The sequence below is a fragment of the Nipponia nippon genome, unplaced genomic scaffold, assembly GCF_047370975.1.
Source record: "Nipponia nippon isolate SJK-2023a ecotype South Korea unplaced genomic scaffold, ASM4737097v1 scaffold_3, whole genome shotgun sequence".
Taxonomy (NCBI): domain Eukaryota; kingdom Metazoa; phylum Chordata; class Aves; order Pelecaniformes; family Threskiornithidae; genus Nipponia; species Nipponia nippon.
In genome coordinates, this window is record NW_028262347.1 from 7,145,595 (window position 1) to 7,169,127 (window position 23,533).

The 23,533-nt window shown below is 37.6% G+C and overlaps 1 protein-coding gene across 5 annotated transcripts in view; it reads right to left on the bottom strand.

Annotated features, from left to right (window-relative positions):
• The window catches only part of USP6NL (USP6 N-terminal like), a 130,973-nt gene that overhangs the window by 7,140 nt on the left and 100,300 nt on the right, over positions 1-23,533 (bottom strand). For all 5 annotated transcript variants that reach the window (XM_087767352.1, XM_087767353.1, XM_087767356.1 and 2 more), the window contains 6 exons: positions 21,261-21,309; positions 19,303-19,423; positions 14,938-15,032; positions 12,188-12,253; positions 12,002-12,101; positions 9,210-9,362 (listed from right to left, as the gene is read on the bottom strand). In XM_087767352.1, the coding sequence (XP_087623478.1) occupies positions 9,210-9,362; positions 12,002-12,101; positions 12,188-12,253; positions 14,938-15,032; positions 19,303-19,423; positions 21,261-21,309 (584 nt within the window). The remainder of the gene's footprint in view (positions 1-9,209; positions 9,363-12,001; positions 12,102-12,187; positions 12,254-14,937; positions 15,033-19,302; positions 19,424-21,260; positions 21,310-23,533) is intronic.

The window sequence follows — 23,533 nt, forward strand, 5'->3', positions numbered from 1 at the left end:
TTATTTTCCACTACTTATCTTCTGCTCAATTATGATCATACAATTATTTAGATACACAAACTTATGCTCCTACACTGAAGGTACTCACTGTCTACCTTGCTACAACTTGGCAAAGGAAGATACTCATGCTGAGCCCTCTCCCCAGTTAACTTGTCCCCAAAGGGGAGATTCCACACGTTAAATCACCTTCCAGGATTATACACCTTGCGTGCTATACTCTGTGATGGAGAGCACCTACACGAATGGTTGCAAGACAGTACAGCAGGTTAGACGGTGGGGCAGTGCCTCAGCATCAGGCTCCAAGGAGCGGCCCTCGGAATTACAAGCCTCGTGGTCTGTTCCCTCGCGCTGCGGGGCCCCGCTGCTCGCAAACCAGGCTAAGATCTGGAGCACGGATCTGTAGACTCGCTCTCCCCAGCACCTCACCGTTGGAAGAACAGATGAGGGGACAGAGGAATGAGCTGCACGGGTGCTGTAAACGGGTGATTTAACAGCTTTGCAACATACTGTCTGCTGCACCAGCCTCTTCAAAATTCTTCTTTATTCTTTATGAACAGGAGTTAACTTTCTGAACTTGCTTCAGTTTGGCAAAAGGCATTTGTACCATTTAATTCCATCTGCATCCTCAAACACAGTGTCAGGCAAAGCTGAAGATCTTGTCTTCTAAATAGAAGTTAATTTTGCCTGTAATAAATATTCCTGATACTGGAGCTATATATTACAGTGCTTTCAATCTTACTAATTTTGAATGTCAAAATAGCATGGAGTCTGAATTAAGAAACAATACTTAAAGTACATACCAAAAACTTGTCATCTAAATCATACAGAACTAGTCTTTATATGCTGCTAATCCATTTATCACCTCCAGGTGATCCATAGTAGTTATGGGATAGCATAACAAAATGGCTCCCCAACATTTGTAAATTATTTAATTTCTCTCCTTGCATGCAATAAATGTTTTAGAAAAATTTCTTTTCTTCCATGCTTGAAATTAAACTATTCAACCTATATATATATATATATATAAAAGTGAAGGCAAGTTCCTCTAGTAGCTGCAATGCTTCCTTTATTTGTACAAAGACATTAAAAGCATGAACTGATTTCCTTTCTTCCAGCTTTTACTCTAAGAAATGCACACAGTGCAATATGAGAGAGATCCTTTGAAATATACTTGGTTGTACAATAAAGGTGGGGTTTGTGTGAGTTTTTTGTTTTCTAATTTCACACACTTAAGGTTTCTTAATTACCATTAAGCTCTAATAAAACCCAGGTGAGAATACTGCAGACATTTTTACTGAATTCTATCTAGGCTGCTTTGAAGATTACCTTCTGTCATCTTTCCTTCACATTTCAGGGTAAAAGAACACACTACAACTAGGTATGTGGGCTGTACTGTCTAGATGATGTACGCTATAACATGAATTACAGCTGTAAAATGAATATCAGAGAAATCTTAGCATGTCTGTTGTGAAACTGCTAAAACTCGACATTAATTCATGTACTGAGTAACAAGCAAAGTGTTCCAAGACAATAGTTCATTTAGAAGAAAACCTCTGCATTCTAGCAGCATGATACCGTGTTTATAGGATGGTAATACTGGAGCTTAGTGCTTTCAGGGAGAACAAAAATAGGGAGTGATGCATATGTGTGGAAGGAGGGTCAGTGGGGAAAACAAGAAATACAGCTTTAAATCTTAGCCACAGGGCTTCCACAGAACTTGTTTTAACTTGACCTTAGACAGAAACAGCTGACACAGCTTGCTTAATCAACCACATCTGCATGTGAAACTTTAAGAAAGGCCACATTGCTAGAGGTACTCAACTCAGTAATCAAAGCTACGAAGCACAGGCCTTGTTCTGGTTCAAAAACGCTTGAGCTCTCATCACCTCCTGCCATAAAAAGCACTGGAAGGAAAGGAGTTGTATAAGGATCTATGCTGCTGCAGCACAAACATCCTGCAAACCGGTCACCTTCTAAAGGAAGACCCATTTGCTTTAAACTGCAAAACAGATATTTAATTCTAATTTAAGTATACAGATCATACATACATATACACACGTACACAGAGCTGTCACTTCCAGTGGAACTACCAAGTACTTTAAAAACAAATAAAAGCTCCTAAAATGCAAGAAGAGTCCACGAAATTAAACAAGTAGAGGATAACCAAATCTATCACCATGCACATTAATACGAGACATTCCTCAAATACACAAAATAGCATGCAAGCTACGTCTGTGAATGCTTTAAGTAGTGCAGTATCAGCAAGAATACCAAGAAAACCACGATGCTGCATGCTGGCAAGAATGAAAGAAAAAAGGTAATAAAAGCAAAAAGCTGAGGAAAAGAAACCACAATGCAAAAGCAAACAAAAGAAACCAAGTCACCACAAACATCTCTACCATTCAGAGGTACACAAACAGCTTGCCAGAGAAGCGTGCAAAAGCACCGATTCTTCTTACAAGCTGCGTATCTTTTATCTACCAATTTTCCACTCCAAATCTGCCTAAAGCCTCACACGCAGCTCTCAATCATCATCTGTACTACTTCAACTAAACTCACTGTTGAAACTCCTCAGATCTGAGCATGCAGAAATTTTATTTGGATGTTTGAGAACATTCAATTGAATATCTGTTTGTGCTGTTGATCCAAAGTCCGAGTTAATTCACTTTCTGGACATACCTGTCTGACTGAGGAACAGAGAAACATTTGAATTTTACAAGAAGTATTTCTGGGACAAGTGCTTTTCTATACAATCCATTATGTTTACACACAAGGTTTAAAAGCACTTTAGAACTAGAAGTTAAGACAAGCTGTCCAGTTTAGCTGAGATTATTTTGGCAGCGACCACCACAGACATCGAATGTGCCTTTGTCTTCTGAAGCAAACAGGGCAATCGGCTTTTTTCCAGGTTGCCAGCATTTGCATGAGATGCAGAACTGGGTACCCCTCATCCTTCTCTCCCCCTTTTCCTTCAACAGAACAGGTTCTTAGAGTTTAGTTACTGGTTTTTCCCAAAGACAAACATAATAGCTTATTTCAGAATTTACAGAGCTGGGACTATAAGATTTTCTATTTTTCCGTTAAAAGAAAGGCAGTGATTTAGTTGGCTTGTATGCAGTATAGCACAGAATAAGCAAACAACAAAGAAAATAGGGTGAAAAATGGGTGAGGAAGGAGAGAAATGGAAGTAGAGGGAGACAATTTAAGCAAAACAAGAACAATCAGGTGCTTGTTTGCTGCTGGTAAACATATTACCTGACATGAAAAGAAGCAAAGCAAACATGAACAGATCTGACTGTTCCCCAACAGATAAGAAATTTAAGTCAGAGTAAAGAAAGTTTTAGTCTACTGAGTTGTCCCTGCTCTAACAAGTCTTGGTCACCACCCAGTGGAAGTCGAGCTCAACTACAAGACTTTTACAGATAATTGCTTCAGGAGGCACTAGCAGCCTCATGCATTGAATAGCAGACATGTAATTGGAGTAAAGTGCTTTAAGTGCTCTCTCTGGTGAATAACAGTCTAGTCCTTAATTTCAGCACCAGAATACATGCACTTTGACTGTTCTAACACAGTTTTCAAGGATGATAATGGTCATAAAAACAACTCTTAAAATGACATCTTGATATTTTGTGTTTATTTCCATCAGTGACATCCCATCTTACTTCTTCAGTTTACAAGTCCAAGAGAATTTAAAAAAAAAATTAAGTGCCTGCACTAGAAGCTCAAGCTGCTGTCTGAAAGTCAACCTCTGCTCCTCCTCCTTTACATGCCATCCTAGAGAAAGGAGTTACTAAAATGAAATCTTGCCTGACAACCTGAAGGTAGAACAAAATACACCATTTCCCTTTCTGCTGCTATGTCACTTTCGTAGTACTGACAGCGAGGAAAACTTACTTTATAAACATCTGCATTTAGATAACCAATAGAAATGTTAACAAATTTGGTCACCAACCAGAAGATACAGGTGGCCAGCTGTATGTCTGTAAGCTGCCTTCGCAAAAATTTCTAAAATTAACCACTTTGTTTTACATCCCTAATTCCACGTTTCTTCCAGAAAATATGCTTTCATGAAAAGTCAGTTTAAAATAGGAATATGAACAATGACTAACGTAACTATCTGGATCATATTTTTAAAAAGCATGCAAGTTCTAAACAGTAAAGATTATTAAATGATGCAAAGCCAATGTCTAAAACTGCTGAATATACTAATTATATTAGTATAAGTCCATATATTAATTTTTTCATAGTATTGTGAAGTAGTTGTATCACACAAGACACAAGGCAGAAAAATTAGTTTAATTAATTAAAATATGAAGTGCATTGTATGAAATAGCTACTTGTGTATTCTTCAAGCACAAGTGAAAAATCCAAAATTCCTCTGAAACAAAACACAACCAAGAGAGAGACACCATCAGAAACAGGAAAGTCAAGCTGACTTACATATTTCTATTGTTTTGGCTGTCAAAAGGTGCAATAACAGCAGAGAACAGACATTATTTAATAGATTATCAACCTAGTATATACTTCTACACTGTCACTGATGAGTATTTAAAGTAGACAGATATTTGAATAAAAGATATTGATAATAAATTTAATAAAATATACTTTTAAAGATAAATAACAGATAAACATTTTAAAATTTATGGCAAATGCCAGATTCAAACTTTGCTAGTTTCCCCTGAATATAGAAAAGGCAGGGAGAACTAGAAGAACTGAGTCGGAGTTTAAAGCTGGTGTTATCATGCACAAATATAGCTACGATGATCACAAGGACAAGGGCAGATTCCAAATTTGCCAATACTGCTTTAAAATTAAGGTACGAGACCTTTACCTCTGATTTAAGGCCTTCTCAGCTGCTGTAAGGTCTATTAAACTTTCAGTCATAAAAAAAAAAAAAAATCCAACCTGGGATCCCACTGCCCTCCCTTTTCAGGACACCTTACATCAAAACGCAAGTGAGAAATTGTCTGAGGAACAGACCCGAGAGCCTTCAGCCTTGAAGGTGGGCCTGACTGTCTTGTTAATAAAGCACTAAATTAATAAACTCTTTTCAGCCACATATTTTTAAGTAGAATATGAAACTTTCACTGGTAAGCACTTTTGTTTATTAAAGTCAGACACTATAAAAAAATATATGTATTAACATATAAATATTGTTTATAAATCATTGCATTATTTATGTAGTCCTACAGGAATAACTTATAGAAAACTTGGAAATTCTATCCGTATCTTGTGAGCATTTAAAGAATTTTGCTGCTGTTAAATAACAGCCAAGGAAAGAATCTGCATCAAGAAATTTTGGAAATCAGTGGTGTGTACCAAGAAAATTCCTTTCATTATGCTCTAGACATCATCCTTGAAGTAAGGAAGAGATTGTCCGCTCTGCGTCAGTTCTGGCTCCTTGAGAAGATGCAAACAGGAGTCATACAGATTTAGATGAGTGTGCTGTTCAAGAACCTGCTGTGGTATGGACACCCTTCGTAATGTTCCAGTTAATCCAGAAAATATCAATTGTCTTTTCTACTAAATTCGCTTGAGGATATGTCAGAGGAGAGGTACCTTAAAGGACATAGCTGTCACAGCCTGCCTCTCCCAGGGCTTGATAACGAAGCCGCTTGCCAATAAGCGTGCTTATCCATACAGTTTACCATCTCCATAGAGAGATGGTATGATGACAGTAAGATATCATAGAGAGACAGCATCTCCACTGCAACAGGGATGCTACCTTGGGTTTTGAGAACAGCACTTAAGTTGCAAGCCATCCTCTGAAGGTTGTAGTTGCTGAGCACAGGCCAGCAGTTAGACTAGAAATTACCACAAAGAGGAATGAAAAGCCATGGGCTGCTTTATGCAAGAGAGCCCTAGTATTGGCAAAAGCATTTCACTGACATCCGAAATTAGCATGATCCCCTTAATGTCCATGTTCTGGCTGAGCATTTTAAGGGTTTTATCAGTGCGAAAGTGCTAAATGAAGTCCCTTCCTTCCTCTCTGCTCTGAAGGGAACAAGGAGCTCCTTAATTCAGTGGGAGAAGCCATGGAGGAAGCAAGCCAGCAAAAGCTACATCAGACATAAGCAGACATCCACTTTAAAGTAAAGCAAAAGTTATTAGCTCTTTTAATATCCTACTGCAGCTTACCCTACTAGGGCAGGAAAATCTATACAGCCTAACAAAGGATGCCAGATGGAAAATTCCACTGAGCTTAATTAGCTGACTGCTATTCCTGGATGACTGATACTGATGCAACTATAAGACGGAGATTTTTTTGTTTTTCCTAACGTGCATTTTTACTTTAGTTCTTAAAGGTGTAATTGTTGCTCAATGAAAAAAAAAAAAAAAAGTACAAGATAGGAAATAGTGCTTTGCCTTCAGCTGAGTAAACTAAAATAAACACTATTTTCTCAGGCTACAGTAGATACTTAAATGAACAGTCTGGTATTTTTGGTGTGTATTACTGTATGACATAATGGTTTCATAACTTTTACATGGAATTAGAAAAGAAAGAGTAAAAAGAGACTAAAGGTAGTAAAGATAGTAGAGTCAGACAGACACGTGAGCAAAGCTGAATGTCTAGAGAATGCTGAGAACCTGTAGAAAAATATTATTGCCTGAAGACAGTGATTAGTAAAACCAAAATGAACATCAAAGTGGGAAAAGAAAAAAAAAAAATAAATCAAAGGCTTGTGAAATTCATATGAAGAACAAACGAGGCAGCCTCACTCAACGACAGATAACAGCAGACAAATCAGCTAGATTCCCAAGGATTAGGATGAAGGCATTTTATATTTATTTTGTGAAAGGTTAATTAATGGTCCCATTTACCCCTGGCAAAAATATACCACACAGAGAGGCTTTCCCAGGGTATTTTGAAATTAAAAAGAAAAAAAGCTCAATTCTTCATCCAGCACCAAAATACACTTCATCTTTGCTTTTCCTATTTTAATATTAAACCTCCCTCATTCCTGTTGGAAAAAAAAAGGCATTTTATTGTCATTGGTGTTGCTTTAGCTATCCAAAAGAAAGAACCAATATGGCTCAAAACAATTACCATCCTGTCACCTAGTCATATCAGAAGTTAGACTTAAGCGTACAAAGTATGAAACCAAACAACTTGCATTCCATCGCCAAACCATCTCAACAAGAAGATACCTTCACTACCCTTCGCTGTTGGTCTCCACAAGACGACTCCTTGTGCCTCACACCTTCTATTACTGCATTGCAAGGTGGATTGCTCTTATGTCACCTAAAGCCTCCTGTAATTTTCTGTGAAAATCCAGAGTATTCTCAAACAAAATTTCACTTGGAGGCAATTTACATTCTCCCAAAAGAAAAGCCTTAAAATATAAATAAGTTAGAACAGACTTTCTCCCTTCATTTTTTTTTTCCATCAAGAAAATTTTCAGTAAATTCTGTATTTTCTGCAGAAACTGTCAACACAAGTTACATGCATGTGATTTTCTAGGCTATAAGATACATTAACTCCATCATGTAACAAACTACTTAAATCCTTCCCAACTCTTCAGCTATCACAGTTTCAAGTGGAAACTAGAAACTTCCCACTGCTGAAATTTACTTTACCACACCCATGAAAAATCTATCCATCTACAAACAATTAAAGATTTTTGGGATAACCCCCTCACCGTTCAAACACAATCACGGAGAACTCTGTATTTAAAATTTAACAGAAAGCATTCCCATGATCTACCTTACTTTAATGTGGCAGAGTGGAACTGATGCTAAAAGATAAAGTTGTTCATTGACATATTTGCTCCCAACTAGTCACCATGACCAAGCATCGGCTGTGACAAGGTGTCTGACAGAGCACACAGCTGAAGAGTAGTGCCGAAAAGAGCAACGTGCTCCGAAGAATAAATCAAGACTGAAACCTAGCTTGTGGAAAAAGGATGGAGAGAGGATAGCATGGGAAGGCTGTGATTAGAAAGGGGAAGAAGCAGCGTACGCAGTAACATGGAGAAGAACTGTGGACCCACAGAACACAGTCTGTGGATGAGAAGGACCAAGAAGACAGAGCAGATGAAAAGACAAGAGCAGGAACTGACTTAGACCTATTGTGGGTGGGAGAAAGCATGCTGGAGAGGTGTTACAGAAAGTCAGAAAGAGGGCAAAACAGAGGACTAGGCAGCAAGAGAAATGGGAAACTCTGACAAGAAGCCAAGACGATGGGAAACAAACGTACAGAAAGTGTTTGTACTCCAGAGGGACAGATCTGCTGAAGCACCAGATGTAACAGGTATCTATTTGTGACGAGTAGTCCTGAAACAGCCCAATACTGCATGCAAGAAATACAGTCCACAGAAACAGAAAAATGAAGTTCATTAATGAAAGAGCTTCAGGAACAACTTAGCACAACAATGCTACATAGGCAACCTTTACTCTGACACTTCTTAACTTCTGAAAGCTAACCATAGCAACTTAATAAAGTTATTTTAAGGTAATTTCTGCCATATTTTTAAAATTTTTAAAAATCTATATTCCTTCTCACATACTATTTTACAATTAACAAGGATAAAGAAAAAGGACTCTGAATAATCACAAAAAAAATTCTAATTAAAGATTGTGGATGTAAGGATAGAAAAGATAATAGAATCTTAATGCAAAAAGAAGAGATCCCATACACATTTCAAGTAGTGCCACACGAAACAACCATCTCCACTCTGCAACTAAAAAGCACAACACAAAGGCTGAGAAGAAACAAAGAAAATAACTCAGTTAAACACCCAGAAGGTCTATCACCTGCAAACAATTAAAAATCTGGATTTGACTAACAGAAGAAACTATTTGACCTGAAGTTTGTTCCATAGCTAATCAAGCTACAAAACAAACTGGATTCTTGGACAACGCCATTGCTTCAAATAATTTGAAACCTTGACATTTAATCTTTTATCTTAAAGATTTTATAAATCCAAGTTAATAAAATTATCAGAACATGGGATGTTTTAAAGTGTGTTGCCATTAGCTTACAACCAGTAAACAAAACACCAAAAAAAGAGCAAACTCATGAAATGAAGGGCATTGATTTTAAACTGTAAAATATTTTTTGGGGGAAAAAAAAAAAAACAAACCCAAAACCTATGCAGTGATGAAGAGATAAATATTTGCACAATTTTTAGCAGCATGAATTAACACTTCAATGGACAATGTGTGAATAGCTCCAAATATCTAAACCTGTATATGTACAAGTTTCTTACCAGCTGCTGGTAAATCCAGCTTTGCTCGCTTCAATTCTGATATAGAATTTTGGAGCTGGTCTATTACAAAGTCATCTTCATAGAAGAAATCCTTGGCTAAAGACTCCTGCAGAAATTCTACAAGCTCTTCCATTTGTAACTTCATCAGATGCTCTATGTAAGAAGAAAATATTATACATTAAAATATCTTGATTATAAACATTGGAAAACGTACTTAAGATGTACATTAGATGCCTTTGTTTTCAAAGTAGAATGAAAAACACTTATTAATTAAGCAGATAACAGAATTCTACACAAGAAATCTATAAAATGCATTAAAAATTCACTTGCAAATCAGCATGGAAATGCTTTCAACTTATCATTCCCTACTTAGGACAATGTTTTCCAAGAAGGGGCATCTTCAGAAAACTAACTACAAGTCTCTAACTACAAGCCTTCTTATGCCCAACAGCTTCAGGTCTTTATTTTTCAGCCTGCATCCTCAACTTACAAAACACTGCTGTAGATCTGTACAACATACATCATCTCTTTTATTAAGAGCTTTGAAAAGCAGTAAAACATTTTAAAAAACGATATTTACGGTATCCTCATTCACAACTGAATTAACTTCCAATGAAATGACGATGGCAGTTCACCCTTCAGAACCATTGCTTCAGGCTCTCTGAAAATTCAGGTGCTTTTTGCTACTTCAATCAAATTCAGGTCATATTTTGAAAGTCATTTTACAGTTACCAGATTATTTTTCTTTCCCTTTTTACACAGCAGTAAGGCTATGTTTCCCACACAAAACCATTTGGCTTGCAAGGCTGTAACTGCATACCTATGTAGCTTCTTTAAGCATATGTATCCCATCAAAAGTTCCAGAATATACAATTTCTATACAAAAAACATAAAAAATGTTTTTGCACTGTAATAAAAATGCTCTTGGTACATATTCCACAATGGCACTTTGACGGGGTAACTGTACAATCAATGTTTTTAAGGGTAGACAAAAGACTGGAAAACAAATCTGAATCCGTCTTCTGCCACCTTCTCTCCCTGCCAGTCCTCTAACCTCTGTTGCCGTAAGGTACTCTTGGCGTTTTGATCGTGGAGAAAGTTGCTATGTACTTGCTAAGCAAGCAAACCTGCACTCGAACTTTTTCCTTATGTCCTCCCATAAAAAGAGTGGTGAATTAAAAAAAAAAAATTTCAAGTAGATGTCTATTTGCAAATAAAGAAGATAAACCAAAATGCTAAGTCTAACGATTTGCCTCTAAATGTTTAGCTTTCTTAAGTACAATAATTAAAAAAGTAACCTTTATCATTATTCAAAGCAGTTTATGAACAAACTAATGAATACACCCCAGTGAGACAGTGAGGTAGGATCACCACAGTTCAAGGAGGGTAAACTATCAAGCAAATTAAGACATCAATTCTGCAGAGCTCCATGCAGCCCTCTGAATTTCCATAGAGTTAAATGACTTCACTAAGAAAGCTGAAGTCCCAGAATAAGACTGTATCAAACTCGAGCTACAAGGCATCATCCTGAGAAATGCTCAAGTATATTTAGAAGTTAACATCGTCCTCAAAAGCTTTTTGGATCCTTTAAAACTGAAGGTGCTATATCACTTTGGAGAACCAGGCATAGATGCTTTGGACAATTCTTCTGTTTAAAGATCTCAAATTTTACTTTACCCGAAGGCAAGAGATGGAAGAGAAGGCCATCCAGGCAGACTACAGAAATTCTGAATTTTAATCACATTCTTGGACAAGTAACGGTATAAAGAGACACACACACTGGTGATGCCTCATTGCGGAGTTGTTTGCCGATAGAGTTTCAGGTATTTAGTGGTACCGTCTGGATTCTTCGTGCACTTTTTTGATTAATTTAAATCCTGTAGGGGCTAACAAGCCATTTCCAAACCATGGAACTACAACATTTTTTCCCCGTTGTTTAATTAGCAATACAGCTCACCTTATGTCGATGTCTAAATAACTTTCTTACTGTAATACATGTTTTTCTTTGGCAATCGCACTGTATTGGGTCTGGCTGAGATGGAGTTAATTTTCCCCACAGCAGCCCTCATCGTGCTGTGCTCTGTATGGGTAGCTAGAAAAGGTCTTGATAGCACACCAGTGGTTTGGCTGCTGCTAGCAGCGCTCACCCAGCATCGAGACTGTCCCTCCAACATTTCCCACCCTCACCAGTAGGCTGGGGGTGGGCAAGATCTTGGGAGGGGACACAGCCAGGACAGCTGACCCAGACTGACCAAAGGGATATTCCATACCATATGACGTCTGCTCAGCAATAAAAGCTAAGAGGAAGAGGGGGGGAGGCATTCGTTATTACAGCGTTTGTCTTCCAGAGCAACCGCTACGCATACTGAAGCCCTACTTTCCGAGTGGCTGGACATTGCCTGCTGATGGAAAGTAGAGAATAAATCTTCTGTTTTCTTTTGCTTCCACATGCGGCTTTTGCTTTATTAAAATACCTTTATCTTGACCCACGAGGTTTTTTTCCATCTTATTTTCTCACACACACACCGTCAGCCCTTCCTGCTGAGGAGGAGAGCGATACAGCGGCTTGGTGGGCACCTGGCATCCAGCCAAGGTCAACTCACCCCACACACACACACATTAATAAAGCAAAGATTTTGATCTTTTTGTGCATAAGGAAAGAAAAATACCTGTCAGAAATAGCATAAGGCAAATGGAAAACTCAGATTTTCACACAAGGTCAAGCTACACAAAATAAGAACAAAACCAGCTGAATCTCTGTTTAGCATTCAAATGTTTAAGAGATTTCTTACTTCTGTGTAGTTTCAGAATTGTGTAAGACATTGCAGTGAGAATCCGCTCTCCTTCAAGTATGTAGATATCCCATATCCTGAGGCTTAATGTAAAGGGAGTCTGCAATGACAGAATCAGGCAACACTGAAACAGTCTGTCCCAAGTCACAATTAAAAACAGAAACAGAAAATGAAAAACATACTCACACGATCAAGGAAACACTGGAAAAACCACTTTGTTGTGTAAAAGCTAGTGGACATATCCTGGGAGTCCTGTAAAAAATGCAGAAGTTCAAAAATACTCACAAAAATCAAGTAATGCCTTGCACTGTCCATGAAAAAACATTTTCACCTTGAGGCCAATGTACCCAATATTCACCATAAAGAATTAATCTAACTACATGAAACACTGTTACTTCAATCCAACGAATATAATTTCTGTCTTTTATAGTTTTTCTTCATGAACTTCACCACCTGAAGAAACAAGTGTTCAGAGATGCAGAGGTATTAACACATCTTAGACCTCCATCTTATTCTTGGGACAGCGGTAGCAGAGGATTAAATCCTCTCTCAAGAAAATAAATCAATATTCTGGAGCAACGAAAGTTCAGGCACTGGGTCCATTTAGTCTTTCATTTCTCTATAGCAAGGCTGCCAATTCATGCCAAAGGTTGAAAAGATTTTGTGACACGAATACCTATCTACCAGAAACCAGCCTAAAACAATCATATTCTTCAAACACAGGACCTCAAAACAGCACTTAGACTGATAAGGAATTTCATTCCTTAATTAAGGGGCCTAATTTCCCCTAGAGCACGGATGGTCCATCTGGTATGCCATCCCATTCAAAGATGGCTAAAGCTTCTTTGCACTTTCATGGGGCTCCTCAAAGTCCTTTGCACAGCTAGAGGAAAAGCCAAAGTAAAAGCTGAAAAGTTAAGCAATTCTGAACTTCAGCTTTGGGATAACATCATATTCTATGCTTGCCACATTCAGTTGTTCCAAAAATTTCAAGTATGCAAACACTGAATAAGCAATGGACCAAATCCCTCTGGCTTATCTGCAGGCTTTACCTTCATCTTTCAACGAGTTAGAATGGGCTCATCTTAGTGATACATTCACAGTAAGAAATGAGGGAAAATAATTCTTAATATAATTGAAATAACCTTTATGAGATTTTCATTTTGATAGTCTTTAAAAAAAGCAGACAGAACAAAAAACACTTTATTTTGAGGATTTTCTAGCCTGTAAGAACGGCCATCAGCCTACTGAAAGATAGATATAATGGACCATGCCTTTCCCTGATAAAAAAACCTGATTGCTACTAAATTTAATGCCACTACACTAATTCACACAAAACCAGAACTAAGGTCTGATTTAAAACTGAAAACAAAAATATATAATAAATACAGAGAGAGAGTGAATGTTTTCTGGAACCCTCTAAACAAGTCGTCAAAAACTCCCTCAGAAGAGATCTCTCAAAGCATTTTATTTAAATCAGCTTTTTCAGTTACTAAAGCAACCTTCTGCACTCTTCTGAAACTTTCTTTTTCAAGTGACCCAAGGTGGGGTGGGGGGAAGAGATGGGGCACAGGGATGGATGACAGGGAAGGAAAAAAAAAAAGTTCTAATTGTTAAATGCAGTAATAAGAGGTATATAAGCAATATACACAATTTAATAGCATGCCAGCCTCAGGTTGTATCATCTCAATCATGTATAATTATTTTTGGATTTTTAGAAAGTATAAAGGCCTGTTACCATTTACTGTTAAAACCAGCCAATCTTCTTGGGATTATTCTATATTTGGTTCCTGAAACGTGACAACCTCAAAAATGAGCATAAGACTATATTTCTAAACAGGAATCATCATCTTGCATGTACTGTAAAAACTAAATCCACAACTTTCATTTCAGAGTCAAGTGAGTTACAGAACTGGTCTTGATTTTTTTTTTTTTTTTTTTTAATATGACAAGATCATCTTGCATGACTGATTTTGACTTGACCTTTTAAAAAAAAGAGTGGGGTTTTTTTCCTAACCAGATCTGCCTAATTCCATGTTATGAGCAGGTCTTACAGCATGTTGTTAAAAAAAGACATTAAATTCTATTTTATAATACAACTGGCACACATTAGATGCAATTCATCATTGCTAAGGTGCTAGTCTGCTCCCAAATGGTATTTTTTTCTTTTTCTGAGGAGATAAACATACTAAACAGAAAATAATATAGGCTTGGGAAGGTTATGTTTGTAAGCAGCCATCACTCTTAGAAGATGTTCCTGCAACCGAGCATCTCTTACTCTACCTTTTAAGACTTGGAGATGGATTCTGGCAGAACCAATGTGATTGTAAAAGACAATTTGTGATGACTACTGGAAGGGCATTTTTCTCCCATTAGGAAAAGAATTTGTTCCTTAGAATATATACAGCCAATATTTGCAAGAAATAAAGAGCATTAGAAGAGATAACACTCAACATTTAGCTTCGTGAAAATACTACCGAGTACGTACAAATTTTAAAAGGACCATTAACTCTTCTTATAAAAGTTATATTTTAAACAGAGATTAAAAGTGGTTGGCTGCAAAGTCACCTCTGTCCAGAGATAAGCCACAAAGCTCTACATACCATAAACTCTCGACAAAATGTTTTAACATTTAACTGCTTGCTATACAGCAGTTTGCACAAAGGCAGGTAGAAGGACCACGTATTTTCCTTAACTCAGAGGTCAAAAGTGAGACAGACACCCGATTTAATTACTTTTAGGATCCAGTTTTATCGTAACTATGCGAAGATGCACCATAACTTCGTCTATAATGAAAACAACAGCACTTCTGCCTCTTAGAGCTTTGCATTTTTTTCTGAGGTTTGAGATATTCTTAACCTAGTGCGTTAACTTGAACTGAAACAAGGTAGAAAGCTGTAAATTAGTATTGCTTTTATTGTGATAGAAATACTTACCAAATGCTGCTTAAGTTTGGACAAAAATTTTTTCAGTATTTTGTCATGATGCTCTTGAAACCTCAACAGTTTTGGAAAACCAGGAATAAAAAAACCTAAGAAAAGAAGTTGACCATGTAACAGGGTGCATGTACTATAAAAACGACATAAAAAAAGGCATTCAGGGCTCTGAGAACATTATCCTTCTGTAAGACCACTGGATCTGAACAGTAACTAAAACATCCCTGAATTATCAACACTGTTTCCAGAACATATTCAAAACACAGCTCCATGCTAGCTACTATGAAGAAAATTAACTCTACCCCAGCCAAAACCAGCACAATATTCAAAATTTTGAATAGGTTTAGTGATCATACACTGGAAAAGGAAAGCACTAAGATCTTCTTCCAACTGAGTTATCAGCAGAGTTAAAAAAAGGCTCGGAGCAAACACGTAATACTAGCCAAAAAAACTTGAAGTGTAAAGGAAGGCTAGTACAGCTACCTAGCAGGAAAAGAAACCATTCAATGAAGATCCTTCAAAAAGCTGAAGCTGTGTTCAGATCAGAAAAACAGAGATGATCAAACACCAGCAGTATAAAAATGTGAAAAACAAGCCGTCCCCAAGAAAACAACTTACAAAAGACATTAAAAAAATACTAATGGACCTATTTTCAAACACCTTGGAAGCAGAAAGCCTGACAGAGAATTTGTAGGTTCAACAGTCTGTAAAGATTTCTAGAAGTGCTCAGAGAAGATAAAGTCGAGACTAAAAACAAGTTAGATTCTTGCATGGAAGACACTGGGGAGGTTCCCAAGTCAGAACCCTAAAAAACCAAAAAGGCTTCACTTATGAAGTTGCACAGGAGTTTGTGCTGGGACCTAAGCTCTTTGACACGTGCCACGTGTCCACACTGTGAACAACCAGTCAGGTCCTAGCCATCCCGAAAGAGTATTGGAAAATCTGGAAGAGGCAAGAAGTCACAGAAATTATCAAAGTATACAAGCACTTCTGTGTGAAGAACAGATTAAAACGCTGATCAGCCTGCAGTAAAGAAACTGCTGAGGGGAAATATCATGAAGTGCCAGTAGTGAACAGGTTATGGACATTCACTGTCTTATCTAAGACGAAATCTAGAGGGCATCGTCAAGAAACCATCATGTGGCAGAGCCAAAACAAAAATGTAAGAACGCAATCCATAGGCAATGAATTATTTAAGGAAGAAAAGTCTACTGGGGACTATCAAAGGCAAAACAAATTTCCATATCAAGAAGTTTCTCCAGAAATTCTTTTAGTCTCTAATACGTTTTCCAGAAGGTGTTGATCTCTGGTTGCCTTATTCTCAGACACTTCGCTGAGCATCTGTTGCTGGTCACTATCAGAGACAGGACACTGGGTTAAAATAGGTCTGGTACAGCAATTCCATATTCTTAGGATTAAAAAAGGCTACAAAAAAAAAAAAAAACCAACAGTTTTTACTTATAAATGATACGCAGTGTGGAAACTGGAAGAAGTAGTATGGACCCACAGAACGCATGTCACTTTAAAAAACAAAAAGGCACTGAAGTCCCAAACCAAAAAGAAAACTCTTCCTAGTTACCAATTACCTAATTCAGCGCACAGTCACTAAGCTGCAAGATTTGCTGTCTCAGATTCACACACGTTTAGTATTTCACAGATACAAATGCACATTCCATCATACTTAAACGTCAGGTTGCATATTAGGAAATGTTACTAATATAGGCAAGGAGTTTGGGTTTTTTTCTTAATGTGAACAGTGAATTACTACATCAAAGCTAATTAGCCATCATTAATAACATTCAAAGGTGCTTTTTCCATGGAAAGTCGCTCTTTCAATTTATACATACCAACTCATTATCTTGAATTTCTAAGACAATAAAAACCCCAACGGAAAGAGCTTTCAAAAACCTAAATCATTTTCAGGGTCAGATACCTGTATTTTATCGTTTAGAGACTTCACATCATCCAGACAACATGAAACATCAGAGAGGCATAAATTCATCCCTTGATTTCAAGCGGTGTTATGCTAGAAATTAGTCTGGCTATGTATCTGAGACACATGGGTTGCACCCAAAGAGCATTCCAGGTTTCCAGATCACAGGTAGAAGAGAAAAACAGATGAAAAACCTTGTCTATGGGGAGGAATTTTTAACCATCAAACTCTTGTCAATATGATTCTAATTGAATTACTCAGCCCACCCCTGTAATTTCCAGAGAGAGATGCTCATTTCAGAGAACCGCCTGATGGTCAGTGGCATCAAGTGTAATTATAGAAGTTTTCATGAATATCAGCAATTTAGAATTGAAATGATTTAGGCTTTGAAGAGCTGGCAAGCAGTGCTTGAAACTACTTTCCCCAAAGAAGAACACAGAAAATGTGCAAACAGTTATATGACACCAGTTAAGTCAGCTTTAAAGTTTCCTTTCCAGAATCTACAGTGATATTTACAGGAACACTGCACTGTGGCATAAACTCATTTGAAACATACACATTCCAAGAATCCTAGGAAATCTAGGTTGGAAGGGACTCGAGATTATCTGGTCCAACCTGCTGAAAGCAGGACCTTAGATTAGGTTGGTAACATTTAATAAATTATAAATTTGGAACATTTGAGTTATAATTAGGGTTTTGTCAGCATATCTATAAACGCAAACTTCCTTAACAGACATTGCCAAGACAGCTTCCATGTGTGTATGAACCTGTGGCATAATGGTTTGTATGCCCTGTAGAGGAGCTCATTGAGCCTTGGGCTACTCATAGCTCCCTCCTTCCCTGGCTAAGCGCTTGTCAGGTATGTGCCCTGTAACTGGGTTTGGGGGGGGGGGGGGGGGGGGGGGGGGCGGGTTTTGAAAGGAGAAGGGACAGAACCAAGGAGGGAGAGAGAGAAGTCGGAATGGGGTATTCAGTTACAGCAGCGCGCTGACTCCCGTATGTACACGAGCGACACATCTGCCTCTGTAAGTCCATCACCAGCTACCAGATGAACCCCTCTGTTCATCACAGCAAGTTCAAATGATGACTACAAAAGTCAGCCTGAGAAATTCATACTAAGAGTTCTCCATTAGCATCACACTCCAAGGTTAGGACTCTCCTCTTTTAAAAAAGGTGACATGGACAAAACACTAAGACATAAAGTCTGGAAAAAATTTTAAAATCCTGTTTAACAGTCTACAGCATCTTAAAAAGGCAACTACGCCTATGTGAAGCTCCCATGTGTCAAAACTGGATCAACTGATTTGCTATATAATGAGTTGATTTAGAATTACCCGCTAAAACACCTAAAATTTCTGTGACCTTTGAGGAGCTCAGCATTCTGCATAGTTGTATTTGCACAGTTGTAGCTGCACGGCTCTTGATGATTATTAAATCTATAGATTTTTTTGTAAGATTATTTTAGTCTTTGTTATCACTGTGTAAAGCTCCAAGCAACACTCTGACTCTTGAGGAATTCAAAATTTCACTTACAACATTGTCAGATAGCACTTGTGGGGTTTTTTGGGGGTTTTTTAGGTTTTTTTTAAAGGCGATAGCTTTGCAAATGTATAAACAGAAAAACAGCCAACTAACGCTTCTTGTAGGGGGCAGAGAACATGCAGGACCACTGAAAAGCCAGGGAAGAAAGCTAATCTCAGTATGAGGAAGTCTTAAGCAAGGAAAAGGAGCCAGAGCCTGTTGGAAATTTGCTAAAAAGCCCAAGTTCTAGATAATATTTACTTTTTCAGGCTTCCAGGAACTACAGCTTTTCTGAATCACCACATCATTAACATCTACAAAAGATGCTGGAATTCCTGGAGTAGTTCCATACCAGTAGGCACGGAATATGCATAGATCATACTAAATTTGGCATGGGAAGAGAGAGCTACCAATAACATAAAAGTAACAAGACAGCAGGAAATGCTGTGCCAGGCAGAGATAAAACAAAGAAACTCAAAGTTAACGCCTAGATACAGTGTCCATTTTTTACTGTGGATTCCTGTCCTGCCAAATGATAGCATAGCCACAATATTATTTAACAGTACAATATTACAATATTATTTCTGTATCAGGTTTCCAGTAGTATTTTATTGCTTATATAGATTATCTGCATAACCAGCTTTCAACTGGTTACATTCCCTGAGAGATTAAGAAGAAAGGAAACATCTGATTTTCATCAAGAACTATTTGAAAGCTATCACCTAGAAAAACAATTACTTACCATCACGGGTGAGCTTCAGTAACATCCAATGGCCCCCCAGTATAAAGCTCACATTATGTCTTATTTTGACTATACAGACAGCACAGCACAGTTCCATTTTCAAATAATCTACAACTTAAATAGGGTAGGTTGAAACCTAATAGATACTAAGTGACATGAAACTCCATACCATGCATAGCATGCTTTGGACCAGAGAGAAGTTTCACCAAGGCCCAGAAGGCATCTTCTTCGTTCATGTACATAAGGAGTAAAGCTGTGATCTGGCTCATTCCCTGACAGTATCCAACTTCCTGAAAATCAGACAGTGAAAAATATTAGAACACTGAAAACAAAAGCCTCATAACCATGAGCTGTTAGTTCTTCCTCGAGCTACTGGAGGAAGGAGGATGCCTGCCCTGATGGCCTAAGTTCCCTAATTATGACACCACCAAACACACTCAATATTTAAACATTTAAAACGTTGATAGACAGAAGGGATGATGCACAACCCTCCAACTGAACAGCAAACTGGAAGTCTTGATTGTTCATTAGAACTCTTTACTGATGCACAAAATCCTTGTCAGTGCTAATATTTTCAAGTAACTGTATAATCTTATTCCCTGAATGAATGTATTTTCCACTTAGTTGTCATTTGGGATTTTTTTGGGGGGAGGGGTCTTGCTTTGTTTTGCATTACAGTCAAGGCACCATCTGATAAACATACCACTTTTCAAGAGTGACCTATAACAACAAACCTGCTCAAGTTTAGCAGCCCATAGCAAGCAGATGCAATAAACCCAAAGAAAAAAATGTTATTGTTCCAAAACTGAACTTGAGTATTTCCTCTGCTATTTATTTTGACTTTTATGGCAGGAACAAACTGTCACTATCACTTAGCTGCTCAGATAACCCCACTGATAAAGTATTTGTAAGGACAATGACTTAATTTCAGTAAGTTTTTTCAGGTTTACAAGTTCTTTGCAGAACTTTGCTCTAGAGATAAAACCGAAGCATAAGAACTGCTATATATTAAAAGGAGAAATGCAATAACATAAGTGCAAAATAAAAACCTCATTGCAGTATTCCCATTATTACACTTTAATAGTTGATTTTAAACAATATTTTTCATGCAACTTGAAGATATTAGTCCTAAGTTCTATAGGAGATATATAAAAGTCCTTCCAGAGTTTTATTTCTCAGTGTGTCAAGGCTGTTTACAATGAAAAGCTTAAGGCAACAAAACAAGTGAAAGACAACAAATTCCAGCAATGTAAGTTCTTTTATGGGCCAATAATTGCAGGGAGACAGAAACTGAAACAGCATAGAAAGGTGACATTTCCTAGAACTTTGAAAAATGAAACAAAATGGTAATTAGAGTGTTTAATTTCACTTTCTTCTTCTTAACTTTACATATTTCTACATTGAATTCTAGGGAGCTGCTGCTGGATATAAAATGAAAGATGTACAAAAATGATCAAAATGGGCACAATGAATGAGAGGATACTGCATAAAAAAGTTCAACGTGGACATGATAGCGTTTCTGTTTCTTCTATTTTCTGCATGCAGCCAAAAGACATTACAAAATACCTAAGTTTCTAACCCTTACGATATAGTCTGGGAACCCCACTCTAACAAATCCCCATCCCGGACTGCAGCCAAGACCAAGGGCTTAAGTAAAGAAGATGCAACCTTTAAAACCATCTTCCATTTGTTAGAACCCTCCAGGTTATGAAATATGCCTGTTCACTCCAGCACGCATTTTTCTGCAGTATGTTTTCCTTCCCATCATTCAAATGAATGGGAGGCATATAATATAATGGGGGGAAAATATCAGTAGTATAAAACTCCGGCACAGCACAAATTCATTATTCTTATTAGCTACAATACTTCGTTTCGGTCAAACTGTATGCACAGTTCAGTCTGTCCAATAAGATGCTCATAATCAAGATGCTTTGTTTTATTTTAACTTCAGCTCAAAGCATGTCAACAAACAAATAATTTATTTCTATGTACTTCCAAACTCTCTGAAATTCAGGAATGTTTGGTTTTATATTTTTTTTTTAGGGAGAAAGAAGATACAGAAATTTAAGTTGTTATCTTATGGCAGGTTCAGAGAAACCATATTAAGTGCGAAGGTACACAACTTACCGTATTATATATGGAATATGCAGCTAAAACATGGAATAAAGATTGTTGCCTGGAGAAATAAGAGTAGAAAAGGAAAATACTGTAATATTGTCTTTTGTAAAAGCAGAAAAACATAACTATGTTTTGGAAACCTGTTTGCCCAATTTAACTTGTCTAGCACTAAAGAACAGGACAAACCACACTTTACAATGATATGCAGTTCTGATTTCAAACCAACGTTATATTTAGCACTTTTCTGATGTTTTACATGTTGAAAGGTTTCAAAAAATTCCTATAATGCTTTGAGAAGGCAATGGTGTCAGATCATCATTTTCACAGATAGGTACAGTGAAACATAGGATGGGCTACATTTCAAACACTGATTTATTTTGAATGCCAAACTTCAAACACCCCAGACCTGATTTCTGTGCTTGCAGAACACTAACAGCTGTTACTAATTGCAAACAGAGACATGGAAGAGTTGAAATACACAAAGCAGCCACAAAGGTGTCTTAATCTTGGCACCCAAATTAAAGGCTGCTTTAGTGACAGCTACTGTCAAACTGAAGAAAACCAACATCAACTCTCACTCGCCATCCTATGCTTAGTTCTCCAGAGGGTACTGATCTCCATGTACTTCAGAGTTAGAATTACAAAGAGCTTTGTATAGGTCCTTTGCTTTCTGTAAAAACAGTCTTACTTGTGAAGGTAGTAAGACACCACCCCACCCCCCAAAAAAAACTCCACAAAAAAACCCCACACTCCCAAAATCAACCACCAAAAAAACCCAAACCCAAATCAAAACTCTGCTCTTCTCCAATTGGGATATCAAAGTAATGGTGGAGAGCTCTCATAATGAATTTTTAAACTCTCACCTACCTTTTGTGATTTGTTGGGGAGAGAATTTGGAAATCTGAATGCCTACTTTCATCCACAACTAAAACTGCTAAATTTTAACTGCTGAGTTTTGCATACTGTCCTTTTTCTGTCCAGTGAAATTCCCTCTGCCTGTCACTAATCAAATGTATAGAAATAGGTATTAGCAGGTTAAAAAAAGAAAGCATAAGCAAAAAGCTGCGTATTTTCTATTGGGAAGAGGATGCATATTTGGAGAATTTTGCCAGAACCTCTAGATTATGGCATTTTCATTTGCCCTCTTGCAGAACGGAAGCTTAGCCATTCTTCAGTAACCAAAGTGAAGTGTAACAAAGTACTAGATACTAAGCTGGAGTCTTATTTTACAAGGACAAACTAAAAGGTCCCAAATGTACCCAGGAACCTTCTGTATCTTCAGTTGGCCATACAGAACTCAACATAAGAGCTCAATCTCATTCACGGTAAAATACATAAACTAATGGTAACTTCCGTACTGTTTACTCTAGATGATACCACTAAAGACCTTTTTAAAGAATGAACCTTCAAAGACATACAATCTACTTAGAAGTCAAACAAGCTATTGATTTACCCAGGGGACTTTATTTCATTGCTATGTGAAATGGTTTCTGAATTTTTCATTGAGGCATCACTGGAAATGCATAATATATGTACAGTAATTCCAAGATATATTCCAAGTGTGAAATTGCTTTACGCAGCCAAAGGCTTTCCTGTGGACTCTGAGGGCATGCTTACAACACAGCTCCAGGGACTGGAGCTGCCTCTGCTTGTGTTAACCCCAAACTGATGGGGTAGCAAGCTTCTGCTAACACCTACAATGTGTGCATAAAACCAAACTGGGGCCTGGAAGCAACACAGCCATTTTTGCACGGTGCTGTGTCAGTACTACGGAGAGGCGAGGCACGGCAGCTCAAGTACGGATAGCAGAGCACAAATATATCTAAACTACAGTGGCTGCAGAGAATAGCTCTCAGCTTGGGAATTTCTGCTTTGTACTCCATCCTGTGTCACAGCCATCAGAGAAATTCCCCATATTTAGAATTTGTCCACAAAATACCTAGAATAATAATGTAAGAAAATGTTTGGTTTATTATCACATTAAAGTCCACAGCTCTGAGCATTGCTTTTTGAAAATAGCAGACTACTGTAGAATCTGCCTTGGAAAGAAAAGAAGATTAAAAACTGAACTAATACGGTCACAGAAGGGAAAAAAATACCCTCTTCATCTCAGCAGGGTGCTGATGCTGCAAGCTAGCAACAATGCTGATGTTTGTATCACCACTTATTTCACTATTAAGCATTTTTAAAGATGACAGCTGCCTAATATTCCTCATCCAATGACAGTTAAAAAAAAAACAAACCACATTTTGAAGAAATCCAAAAGCATTAAGGCCAACATT